At 47.7% G+C, this 12,649-nt stretch overlaps 1 protein-coding gene across 5 annotated transcripts in view; it reads left to right on the top strand.

Annotated features, from left to right (window-relative positions):
• The window catches only part of Dmtn (dematin actin binding protein), a 30,594-nt gene extending 18,541 nt beyond the window's left edge, over positions 1 to 12,053 (top strand). For 4 of the 5 annotated variants that reach the window (XM_055609887.1, XM_055609888.1, XM_055609886.1 and 1 more), the window contains 7 exons: positions 196 to 252; positions 491 to 643; positions 2,477 to 2,601; positions 3,122 to 3,227; positions 9,503 to 9,567; positions 9,731 to 9,779; positions 9,946 to 10,137. In XM_055609887.1, coding sequence (XP_055465862.1) covers positions 196 to 252; positions 491 to 643; positions 2,477 to 2,601; positions 3,122 to 3,227; positions 9,503 to 9,567; positions 9,731 to 9,779; positions 9,946 to 10,070 — 680 coding nt within the window. In that variant the 3' untranslated portion in view covers positions 10,071 to 10,137. Of the gene's footprint in view, positions 1 to 195; positions 253 to 490; positions 644 to 2,476; positions 2,602 to 3,121; positions 3,228 to 9,502; positions 9,568 to 9,730; positions 9,780 to 9,945; positions 10,197 to 10,450; positions 10,532 to 10,795 lie in introns of those variants that run through there. The other variant, XM_055609890.1, reaches the window with a different exon arrangement.
• The last annotated feature ends 596 nt before the right edge of the window (positions 12,054 to 12,649 follow it).

The following is a 12,649-nucleotide window of genomic DNA, read 5'->3' as shown; positions in this document are numbered from 1 at the left end:
ACCAGGATGCCAGGCAGAACTAACAGTGATAATGGTCTTGTTATGTCTTTCCACTCACTCATCCGGAAAAGTCCAGGAAGTCCAATTTCATGAGGCAAAGTTCCAGCTGTCTTGCTCATGGCCCCATCTTGTGTATCTCCACTCTGTTTCTGGACCCACCATCCCCTGCCATCATGTCCCCTTTCTCTCCCTCAGAGACTACCCGCCCAGATTCCAACATCTATAAGAAGCCACCCATCTACAAGCAGAGAGGTGAGGGTTCCCCTGACTTCCCCGGGTGCTTCTCCCGCCACATACTGTGGGGCAGTGCCAGGTGCTGAGATCCGGGGAGGGATGGAAGGATGATGTTATGACCTGTAAGGCCCGTTCCATCTGAATTCTCACAGATGTGAAGGGAGAGGTGAGGGAGCTGGGGCTGAAGGTGGGCCAAGCTGGCTGGCTGCATGCTTAGCTGGGGTGGTGTGTAGACTGACCCTGGGTCCATCTGCAGAATCCACGGGAGGCAGCCCTCAGAGCAAGCACCTCATCGAGGACCTCATCATAGAGTCGTCCAAGTTCCCCGCGGCACAGCCCCCCGACCCCAACCAGCCAGCCAAGATAGAGACTGACTACTGGCCGTGTCCCCCATCGCTGGCCGTTGTGGGTAGGAAAAACTGGGGAAAGGAGAGAGAAGGGGCTATAATCCCTGTTTACTCCTCTTTCTTGGTCCTGTGAACCCAGTTCATGCCCACCCCATGCCCTATTACTTCTCCACCTTTTGTACTTTGACTTGATAGTTCATTACTTATCTCTCCCCTGTACCTCTTTGCTGCTCAGGGCCTATCTGTTAATCATATTTTCCTTCCTTGCTAATTTTTTATTTTTATTATTATTATTATTATTGGTTTTTCGAGACAGGGTTTCTCTCTGTAGCCTTGGCTGTCCTAGAACTCGCTCTGTAGACCAGGCTGGCTTTGAACTCAGAGATCTGCCTGCCTGGGATTAAGTGCTGGGATTAAGGGCGAGTTCCACCATGCCTGGCGCTCATTATTATTTATTAAGGTTTTATTATATTTGAACTATGTGTACATGTGCGTATGTTTGTGGGAGGATATGTGCATGCAAGGCAGTGCCTGGGAGGCTTAAGGATCGCTCTGGAGCTGAAGTTACAGGAGGTTGTAAAACACTCCGTGTAGGTGTTGCAAATGGAACTCGGGTCCTCGGGACGATCAGTGCACAGCCTTAACCACTGAACCATCCCTCCAGCTCCTGTTCATTATTCAGTCACTTGAGAGACATCTCTCAAGCTTCTGCTATGGCCCACGCCCTGTGATAGGAGATTTAGAAAATAGAAAATAAATGACAGAAGGTCTTGGTTCCCAGAGAATTTAAATACATGTTTCTTACCTAGTTTATTAGTTTTTTAATTCTTACTGTCATGTTATTAATATTATTAGTGTTGCAGCTGAGGACTGTTCTAGGCCTTCTACACATTAATTTATTACCACTAAGTTATATGCATCTCAGCTCTGCACTTTGGGTGTTTTTATTTGCTTTTTAAAGATTTATTTATTTTTATGGGCATTGGTGTTCTGTCTGCATGTCTGCAAAGGTGCCAGATCCTCTGGAACTGGAGTGACAGACAGTTGTGAACTGCCATGTAGGTGCTGGGAATTGAACCCAGGTCTTCTGGAAGAGCAACCAGTGCTCTTAACCTCTGAGTCATCTCTCCAGCCCCCTAATTTTTTTTTTCAAATCTTTAAAAAGAGGTTTATTTCTAGTTTATCAGTGTTTTCCTGTATGTATGTATGTATGTATGTATGTATGTATGTATGTATGTATGTTTTCCTGCGTGCATGTATGTATGTATGTATGTATGTATGTATGTATGCATGTACTAGTGCTCAGGGAGGCCAAAAGAGGGTGTCAGCTCCCCTGGAACTGTAGTTACAGACAGTTGTGAGCTGCTACGTGGGTGCTGGGAACCGAACCCAGGTCCTCTGCAAGAGCAGCCAGTGCTTTTAAATGATGAGCCATCTCTCTAGCCGCTGTATTCCATACTTTTTTGTTTGTTTTTAATAGAATTTGTAGGGCAAAGCATGGGGGCACATGACTATACCACAGCTACTTGGGAGCCTGAGACAGAAAGGTTACTTGAGCCCAGGAGTTCAAGGCCAGTGTGGGCAGGTGACATTGCAAGGCCCTGTCTCAATTTTTTGTGGATTTTTGTTTGTTTGTTTGGGTTTTATTGTTTTGTTTTTTTTTTTTTTCAAGACAGGTTTGTCTGTGTAGCCTAGGCTCTGGGGACCAACAAGGCCAGCCTGGTCTACAGAGAGAGTTTCAGGACAGCCAAGGCTACACAGAGAAACCTTGTCTCTGAAAACAACAACAACAAAAATATATATAGTAGTGTTCTTTTTGAGGTCTATCCCTGTTCCGCATAGGGAGAAGCCAGTGTCTAAGTGGCTACATTGATTTGTGGGCTTATGTCTCATAGAGACAGAATGGAGGAAACGGAAGGCATCTCGAAAGGGGGCAGAAGAAGAGGAGGAGGAGGAAGATGATGACTCTGAAGAGGAGATTAAGGCCATCAGGGAGCGGCAGAAAGAGGAACTCAGTAAGGTATCATCTTGCTCCCCAGGCCCATGTCACCTAGGTGACAAATGTTCAGGCCCCATAGCTCATCTAAAAGGCTTGAGCCACAGAAGCAACTGCATTTGAACAGGTGGGAGGTGCCTCTCCTTTCCCAGGATTCCAGGTACACCCGGGCTTTAGGCTGCCTTTGGAGCAGTGCTTCTGGACATTCAGATTCAAAGCACAGGAAAGGCAGGGTCCATCAGCACCAGGTCTCAGCAGGCTAATTAAGAGAAGGAGAGAGAATTAGGAGTTGTGGAAGGGCTATTGGCTGTACTGTTGGCGTAGTGACCTGGAATAGAAAAGCCACCATGTAAGGGTACCACTGAACATCTCCAACACACCTAAGGTGGTTGAACAGTCAGTAAGATGAAGGAGCTCCAGCTGTGGAGTAGCCACCTGGGAAGCCACTGCTGGTCCTCCTGGATTGTACCCGAGCTTTGCCCTTTCCAGAGATGGGAACCTGGTGTTTCAGGCTTGGCTCCATTCACCTCCCTCCTTCAAACAGGTTACTTCCAACTTGGGAAAGATGATCTTGAAGGAAGAGATGGAGAAGTCATTGCCGATCCGGAGAAAAACACGCTCTCTGCCTGACCGGACACCCTTCCATACCTGTGAGTGCTATGGGGTAGGCTCAGCATCATCTGGCCAGAGGTGGGGGTGGGGAGGAGGGATGTGTGTGTGGCTATTGAACCACTATAGTTAAAAGATTCCGTCAGGGTGTGGGGCCCAAATGTGTGTTCCCCGAGGGCAAGAATATGAACTGGTAGATAGAACCGATAGAGAACAGCATTACAAGCAGGGTGAGAGCCCTGGCTTCATTTAATGGACACTTACTGGGGGACATGCTAAGCACTGCGGACATCACGGGTGAAAAATACACCCATTTCCTCCAGACAGGGGGAAAGTGACGTGTAAATCTACCTGGCTTTTGGAGCAGTGTGGCAGGTGATGGGGACAGAGTGTCAGTGGGGACTTTGAGAGCCCAGTGAGAAGGCCTGGTGGGCTCCTCTGTCTTAGAGAAGGAGACAAATAAATGGTGCAAAAGGTCCTTACAAATGTCAAGAACCATATGGGAGCAAAGGCAGGGAGCTTAAACCAGTGTGGCAGCTCAGAGCATGGGGAACCAAGTACCATGCAGTGAGGCAGAGAAATAGGTGAAGGGGGCCTTGAGTGCTAGGCCTCTGGGTACTCCAAGTCTAGCCTGGACTTCTTAAGAGCCTGGTAGTTGGAGAGGAGAGGGACAGAGATAAAGGTCCCAAGAGAGAGCTATGAGAACTCTTAAAACCTGGCCTTAGAAGTCATGCCCATCCTTTTTTTTTTTTTTTTTTTTTTTCATTCTGTTGGTCAGAGCAAGACACCAAAGCTGGCATGGTGGCATAAGTTTAATCCCAGAACTGGGAGTCTAGCCTGGGCTAGAGAAAAAAAAGGGGGGGGGCCTATCTTAGTCACTGTACTATTGCTGTGAAGAGACACCATGACCACAGGGTTTACTTACTACTTCAGAGGCTTAGTCCATTATCATCATGGCAGGTAGCATGGAGGCATGACACTGGAGCAGTAGTTGAAAGCTACATCCTGATCCATAAACAAAGAAAGAGAGCCTAGCCCTGGCATAGGCTTCTGAAACCTCAGAGCCATCCCTATGACACACTTTCTCTAACATGGCTACACTTCCTGATCCTTCTAATCCTTTCCGACAGTGCTACTTTTTGGTAACTAGCATTCAAATACATGAACCAATGGGAGGGGGTGATTCTTATTCAAACTACTACAGACCCTATCTCCAAAAGAAACACGAAAAAGTAGGTTTCCTAGAGATTAAACTAGACTCAAGGTGGAAATAGGTTTCATTGCAAAAAGCAAGCAAGATATATGTATCAGAGTTGCAGGTCATCTTTGGAAACAATATTCCATACTTGCTTATAGTTGAACATACTAGTCAGTCTTCTGTCACTGTATGGAAATATCTGGACAGGATTTGTGGAGCAGGCCTGTAATTAGAGCTGCTGAGGAGGCTGAGGCAAGAGAATTGAGAATTGGCTATCTGGGCATAGTGGTTCATGCCTTTAATCCCAGTACTTTATAGGCAGAGGCAGGCAGATCTCTGTGACTTCAAGGCCAGCCTGGTCTACAGAGAGAGTTTCAGGACAGCCAGGGCTACATAGAGAGAGATCCTGTCTCAAAAATGAAAAACAAAAAAGAAAAGAAAGAAAAAGTTTAAGGTCTAGCAAGGTTTCAGAGTGAGTCAAAGTCTAGCCTGGACAACTTAGTAGACTCTGTTTCAAAATACAAACCTCTGTTAGAGCAGGGATGGTGAGATGGCTCAGCAGTTAAGAGCACTGGTTTCTCTTCCAGAGGACCAGGATTCAATTTCCAGTACCCACATATCATCTCACATAGGGTTTACCTTAGATAGACCTGAGACAACTTCCCCTCATCCTTCTTCTCCTTTTCCTCCTCCAGAACTCCAGTTCCAAGAGATCTGACACCCTTACACAGACATGTATGCAGGTAGAACACTAATGGACGCAAAATAAAAGTAAATAAACCACTTAAACAAACAAACAAAAACCATTAAAGCCTGATTTGGTGGTACGCACCTTTACTCTCAGTGCTCAGAAGCAGACACTGGTAGATCTTTGTGAGTTCAAAGTTATCATGACCTAAATAGTGAGTTCTAAGCCAACCAGAGCGACATAGTGAGACCCTGTTAAAAAATTACTTGTTTTGTCTGCATGTTTGTGTACTTTGTGTGTGCTTGGTACCTACAGAGGCCAGGATAGGGTCTCAGATTCCTCAAGGACTTCATGGTTGTGAATTGCCACTGAGCATCTCTCTAGTGTCAAGTTTGGACATTTTTTTAAAAGGTTTTATTTTATTTTTGTGTACACGCATATGCACATTAGTGCAGTGCTGTGGAAGCCAGAGGCATTGGTCTGCTCTGGAGCTAGAGTCAGAGGCTGTTGTGAGCCATCACTTGTGGGTACTGAGGAACAAATTTAAGTCTTCTGCAAAAGCAGTATGTGCTCTTAGCCATGGAGCCCTCTAGACATCCTTTCTTTAAAAAAGTTACTTAGTTATTTATAGTGCGTGCGTGCGTGCGTGTGTGCGTGTGTGTGTGTGTGTGTGTGTGTGCGTGTGTGCGTGCGCGCACGCCCATGTGTGCTCAGTTCTCTTTTTCTACTTCTATGTGGGTTCAAGGACTTGACATTGTTAGGGCTGCAAGACATTTGCATTTACCCCTTCAGCCATCTCTCTGGCCCTGTTTCTACCTTCTTAACAGCTCATAATTTTTTTGAAGCCTTGCAAAATGCTGAAGCCATATCCTAAGGATAATGCATCTTTTTGGATTCAGAGAGGAGGGGATAGAGCTGAGAAACGTAGAGATCAAATCCACTGAAGAGAATCCTATGAATCCTATGAATCCATTAGAAGGGGTGTGAGAGAGATATCAGGGATTTTATCCATGTAGAACATATGGTTGGGAACTGAGTTTGGCAAGACAGAAGCTGGAGGGTTGACATGTCTGGGAAATGGGAAGAAAAAGGTAGATGACTTACGGAGAAAGGAAAGGAAAGCTAGGTAGCCAGGCCTGCTACCCGAGTGCCTTAGGTATCAAGTTTAGTAATGATCGATGTGTTCAAGGGGTACATAGAGAGACTCTGTCATTAAAAAAGGAAAATCTAACCAGGTGTGGTGGCCCACGCTTTTAATCCCAGCACTGGGGAGGCAGAGGCAGGTGGATCTCTGTGAGTTCAAGGCCAGCCTGGTTTACAAAGCAAGTCCAGGACTGCCAAGGCTACCTAGAGAAACCCTGTCTTGAAAGAACAAACAAACAAAAAATTTAAAACAAAAGCAAAATTTAGTGTATCTAGTGGGAGGAGCCCAGCATTTTGGGAGGTGGCCATGAAAGACCTCCTCCATTGAAGGAAGGACTAGGGTTGCTGAGGCAGAGGACAGCAAGGCTTGACAGGCTGGATTGCTTGTTGGGAGTATTGTAAGGTCTTACCTTGTGGTGATGCGAATCCATCACTGTGGGCGTAGGAGAGGGGATGTGGTCTGATCCAGTTCTAGTGTTTGGTAAGGAAAGGTGCTGAGCGACTGCAGTGCCAGGCAGCGGGCTCCAGGGCATAAGTCTTTGGAAGGGTGTAGAAGATAGGGAACAAAGGAACACACCAGGACTAGGAATGTATTTAGTTATTTGCTTTGGTTTGGAGGGGGGATGGTTGTTTGGTTGGTTGGAGGAAATCTTAGGTAGCTGAGGCTAGCCTCAGACTCTATTTTGCTTGATGGCCTTGAGCTCTCTATCCTCCTGCCTTGCCTCATAAGTGCTGGGATTGCAGGCCTTTGCCGCCACATCCAGGACTGAAGGGCCAGTAAAGTGGCCACGGCTAGGATGCATGAAGAGCAACCAAAGTTCAGGCGTGGGGTGGGCGGGAAGATTATAAAGTCTGTAGCTGAGGCCTGGAGAATGAGTGATGAGAAACTGTCCCAAGAGCTGGATTCAGTTTCAGTGTTCCAGATTCTTCTATTCGGCTTAAAGAGATGAGCCCTTTTCCGAGGTGATTCTAGGTAGTGTCAGGTTGCATAAAAACAGCCAGCATGCATTCTGAAAGTGATCTGGAGTGAAGAAAATTTTATTTATTTGTTTATTTTGAGACAGAGTTTCTTTTCATAGCCTTGGCTGTCCTGAAACTCACTCTGTAGACCCGGCTGGCCTTGAACTCACAGAGATCCACCTGCCTCTGCCTCCCTAGTGTTGGGATTAAAGGCATACTCCACCACTGCCTGGCTTCTGGAGTGAAAAAAAAAATGTTGTATGTACTTGATATATTATAATTCTGTCAAAGTATAAATGTTCTTTATTATTGTAAGTATATGACATACCTCGGGAATGAATGGTGACTAGAGAACTTGACTTTCTTTTTGACCCCCCCCCCTCGGGCCCCTTTAGTGGGCTCTGGGAATCCAAACTCAGGTCCTCATGTGTTCCCAGCAAGCATTTAACCCTGAGCCATCTCCCCAGTCCTGAGAGCTGCTGATTTTTTGTGCAGGCTCTTTAGCCCCCATTCAACATGCTGAGGATTTATAGGCTTTCACTTTTTAAAGATGGTTTTGATTTATTTCCTGGATTTTAGATTTGAATAAACTTTACCAAATTGGAGACCCCAATTTGGTAAAATGCAAAATCTGAAACAAATACTTCCAAATCCCAAACCAAGAGCCATATCGACAAGACTGAAGAAGTTTGGAATCCAGCACAGACTGGATTTCAGATTTTGAACTTTCAGTTTAGAGATGCTAAATTTATTTGAGAATAAGTGTTAGGCTCCCAAACCTGTTTTGTTCTCACCTACTAAACTTCCAGTAGACTTCAGAGGACTGATGCTATGGTGTTGAATCTACCTACACTAAACATTTAACAAAATGCCTGTCAAAGCAACTGCAATAGAATGGCAACCATTTCTAATAACTGGAGACAAAAGGGCTTTGAGGCTGGCCCACACTAAGAATGGTAGTCTCTATCTGGGCATGGTGGTGAACACCTTTAATCCCAGCATTCAGGAGGCAGAGGCAGGCATATCTTTGTGAGTTTGAGACCAGCCTGGCCTACAAAGGGAGTACTAGGATACCCAGGGCTACACAGAGAAACCCTGTCTCAAAAAACAACAAACAAAAGAAGAATGGTACTTTCTAGATGTGGTGGCACATGTCATAATCTCAGCACTTGGGAGGCAGAGGCAGGCAGATCACTGAGTTCCAGGCCAGCCTGGTATAGAAAACAAGTTCCAGGGCAGCTGGGTTGTTATACAGAGAAACCCTGTCTCAAAACAACAACAAACACTTTCAGGAAAACAATATTGAAAACTAATCTCTGGGAGGGTTCGACAGGGAAGAGGGAGGGTACTACAACTGGGATATAAAGTGAATTTTAAAAATAGTGTGAGGGGCTGGAGAGATGGCTCAGTGGTTAAGAGCACTGTCTGCTCTTCCCAAGGACCCAGGTTCAATTCCCAGCACTCACATGGCAGTTCCTAACTGTCTATAACTCCAGTTCAAGGTGGTCTGACACCCTCAAACCAATGCACATAAAATAAAATTAAATAAATTAAAAAGTGTGAGATAAAACAGGAAAAAAAAGAAACTAATCTCTGTAATTATAACTTGTAGTGTTAAAAAGTCTAGTGATTTTATAAAAAGACACAAGTTGAAAATGATCTCCAGTAATGCAAATAAAAGTGTGTGTGTGTGTGTGTGTGTGTGTGTGTGTGTGTGTAATTACACGGTATGCAGGTATGTGCATGTGTGGAGGCCAGAGGAAGACACTATTGCTCTCCACCTTACATGAAATGGAAACTACTAGACTGGCAGTGATCCCCCTGTCTCTACCCTGCACAGTGCTGTGGTTACAGGCGCACACATGTTCTGCTTTTCATGTGTGTGCGAGGCTCTGCATATTTGCAAAGCAAACCTTCTTACCCCCTGAGCCAGCTCCATGGGAAATATCTTGACTGCATTCGCTGTGCTAAGACATAACTGTGTCTGAACAATAATATCAAGTGTCCAGAATTTGACTGCTGTTAGCACCGTTGTCCTAACTTCAAGATTTCGCTTAGAGCTTTCATGCATTTGTAGATTTAGCGCTTCATGATGACTCCTAGGACTTATTTCATGGCGGCCAGCCTCAGCCTTGCCTGGGATTCACACTAGGCTTTTGGCTCACTTCTAGTCAGAGAGAAGAGGGAAGATGGAGACACAGCAAAGCCGCACACAGTCGTTGGAAGTCCATACTGGCTTCTGGCCAGGGAAGGCCGTGGAGGCAGCCCTCTTAGGAAGGCCTGTCAGGGTCAAGGGACTGAACCTGGGCCCTCTTCCTCTCTTTCAGCCTTGCACTCGGGGACATCTAAATCCTCTTCTCTTCCTTCCTATGGCAGGACAACCCTGAGCCGGGTAAGGCCTTAGGACCAAGCAGGGGCTGAATGGGAGAGGTGTGTGTGCTTCAGGGGAGGGAGACAAGAACAAGGAGGTCTTGGGTAGTGGGGAGCCCTCAGAGTAAGGGAGACTGCTGAGGGTTGCCCTTGCCTTCCTCTGACCTCTTCGTATTGTTTCCTAGCTACAGTCCACGGAATTCAGCCCGTCGGGGAGTGAGGCTGGGAGTCCAGGTGGGTAGTGGGATACACACGTCTGCCACTGGGACGGGGACTGGGCGGGGGCCCCTCTACAGACTTCATAGGCAGCCCGTGTTCAATGTGGGCAGTGGTCTGCTTAAGATCAGGTGAGGGTGCACCTTCTGGAGTGGTCTCTAAATCATGGCTCTTGTCTCCTTAGGCCTGCAGGTGAGCGCCCCCTGGAGGGGAGCAGGAGAAGTACAGGAAGCCAGGGCCGGGAGTGGGTACTGGTGGGGGAGAAGGTATGGGGCTCCTGGTTGCCTGGTGAAGACTGAAGACGCCTAGGGTAAGGCTGGGAAGGTCTCCCTGACCCACTCTGGCTCACTGCGGCTTTGGTCTCCCCAGAACGGAGAGGGCCAGAGGGGGAGGATGGATCGGGGGAACTCCCTACCCTGTGTGCTGGAGCAGAAGGTGAGGGCAGGGGACCTGACCACCACAGGTGGGGTGGGCTTCAAGGGGGGTGGTGAAGCCCACCAAGCTGAATGCGCTCAGGGTGCTCCTGGAGGTGACAGAGGAGGGGTGGGAGGCAGCAGGGAGGCTGAGATGAATGGCAAGATGGCATGAATCCCAGTGGCCTCTGCAGGTTGCAAAGGGGACCTGGGGAGTCAAGAGGGTTATGCAGACAGGAGGCTGTGAACCTAAGAGGGCCCTCTCTGCCTCTCCAGATCTATCCCTATGAGATGCTGGTGGTGACCAACAAGGGGCGAACCAAGCTGCCTCCTGGTGTGGACCGCATGAGGCTGGAGGTATGCAAGAAAGTTGCATGGCAGCCGGGCACGGTGGGGCCTGTGATCCCAGCAGGCAGGGAGGCGGAGGCAGGCAGATCTCTGTGAGTTCGAGGCCAGCCTGGTCCACAAAGCAAGTCCAGGACAGCCAAAGCTACACAGAGAAACCCTGTCTAAAAAAAAAAAAAAAAAAAAACATGGCATGGGCGACCCAGTGGGCTTGCCTTTGATTTTGAGGCTGTAGAAACCTACCTCCTTAGTCACTTAGTCACCATGTCCCCACAGAGGCATTTGTCAGCAGAGGACTTCTCCAGGGTCTTCGCCATGTCTCCAGAGGAGTTTGGCAAGCTGGCCCTATGGAAGCGGAACGAACTCAAGAAGAAGGCTTCCCTTTTCTGACATCCCGGCCGGCTCGCTCTGTCGGTGACAGCACCTTCCCTCTGCTGCTTCAAGGCCCTGAAGCTGGGGCTGTGAGACCCCAGAGCATCCTCTTCCTCTGCTGGCTGGGAGCAGCAGGAGGCAGGGCAGAAGCGTTGGGCTCCATTCCTCAGGGAGAGAGAGAGCCAAGAAGTGCACAGGCCCAGAGCCATGAGGCGCGGACTTCCTTCCCCACGATGGGCCAGGGGGCCTTACCTTTTTTCCCTGGGCTCCACTGCCTAGCCAAACCCAGCCGGGACTCCAGCACACAGTCATTGTTTGCACTCCTTCCCTGTCTGTCGCCCGCCCGACCTGAAGGTTCCCAGAAGGTGAGGAGAAATGAAGAGGGACACTTAGTGGTGAGGTCTGTCTTGCTATCCTGTACAGGGGGTAGACTTGGCCAGGAAGTGGCAGCTCTGGGACCCTGTGCCTGTCCACCCAAAGGCTCCAGCTGGCTGCACTCCTGACTGCTCCCTGCATCTGGGCCTGATGCTTCTCTGACTGGCAGAAGCAGGCTCTACCTGGGCCTCCAGATGGGAGGTCATCCTCCCTCCAGCTTGTCTGTCCTGTACTTTGCAACCCCTAAGCTTCAAGCCTCTTGCTCAAGATCCAGGACCTATTTAAAGCTGTGGCTAAGAGCAGAGCCGCTATTCACACAATGCCTCACCGCCACCAGCCTCCAGGCAAAACCAGCTAGGATGCACCCTTCTATCCCCTATCCGGGGACCACTGAGCCCAGGCCTCAGCCTTCCTAGCCCATGGCCTAGCTTGGGGCACTTGAGAGTCCAGGCTCCCAGGTCCCCCCATTGCCATGCATCCCCTACTGTGCTCTCTTCAGAATGTAATTTATTGGGGCACCCTCTGCTGCTTTCCTTTCCCAACTCCCCGCCCCACCTAACTGCACTCCCAGTCCCCATCTCTCCACATATGTATGTGTACATAATTATACATATATATATATATATATATACATATATATATTTTGCCCAGGTCTGGGTTTTGTTTTTACCCAGATCCTGGCACTCCCTTGTCCACTGTGTGTGTGTGATCATGCCGGGAGGGGTAACTGCTTGGAATTAAAGGTTGCATTGGGTCCCTAAATCTATAATCTATTTGTCTCCATCCCCCCCCCGCATTACAATCGAATCCATGCCCCTGCATATTTCACAAAAACACTCTACCATAACCAATATTCTTAACTCTTTAGAAGTTTTTTGTTTTGTTTTTTTTTTTTTAAATTTTGAGACAGACTCTTTTTGAGTTGACCAGACTGGTCTTGAGAACTCACTCAGTGGCCCAGGAAATTTTGATCTTGCTTCAGTATCGAGTAGCTAGGAATATATAGCTAGTCATTTCTTTTTTGTTGTTGTTGTTTTATTTGAGTTAAGGTGTCCTATAGCAAACACTAGCCCAGAGCTTGCCACATCACCAAGGCTGGCCTTGAACTCCTGATCCAGCTTTTGCTTTCCAAGTGCTGGGATCACAGGCATACACCACATGTTTGTGGGTTTTGTTTGACTCACATAGTTGACCTCAAACTTACTGTATATACGAGGTTGAACTTGCAATCCTTCTTGCCTCTGCCTTGCAAGTGCTGGAATTTCAGGCATGCACCAACAGGTATGGTTTATTTAGCTCTGGGGTTTGAACCCAGGCCTTCTTGCTTGCTAGGTGTGTGCTCTACCAATTGCACAACATCGATAACCCACATTTAATTCCTTA

Source organism: Psammomys obesus, unplaced genomic scaffold (assembly GCF_907164565.1).
Source record: "Psammomys obesus unplaced genomic scaffold, mPsaObe1.curated_primary_1811, whole genome shotgun sequence".
Lineage (NCBI taxonomy): Eukaryota > Metazoa > Chordata > Mammalia > Rodentia > Muridae > Psammomys > Psammomys obesus.
This window is presented reverse-complemented; position numbering and strand designations above follow the sequence as displayed.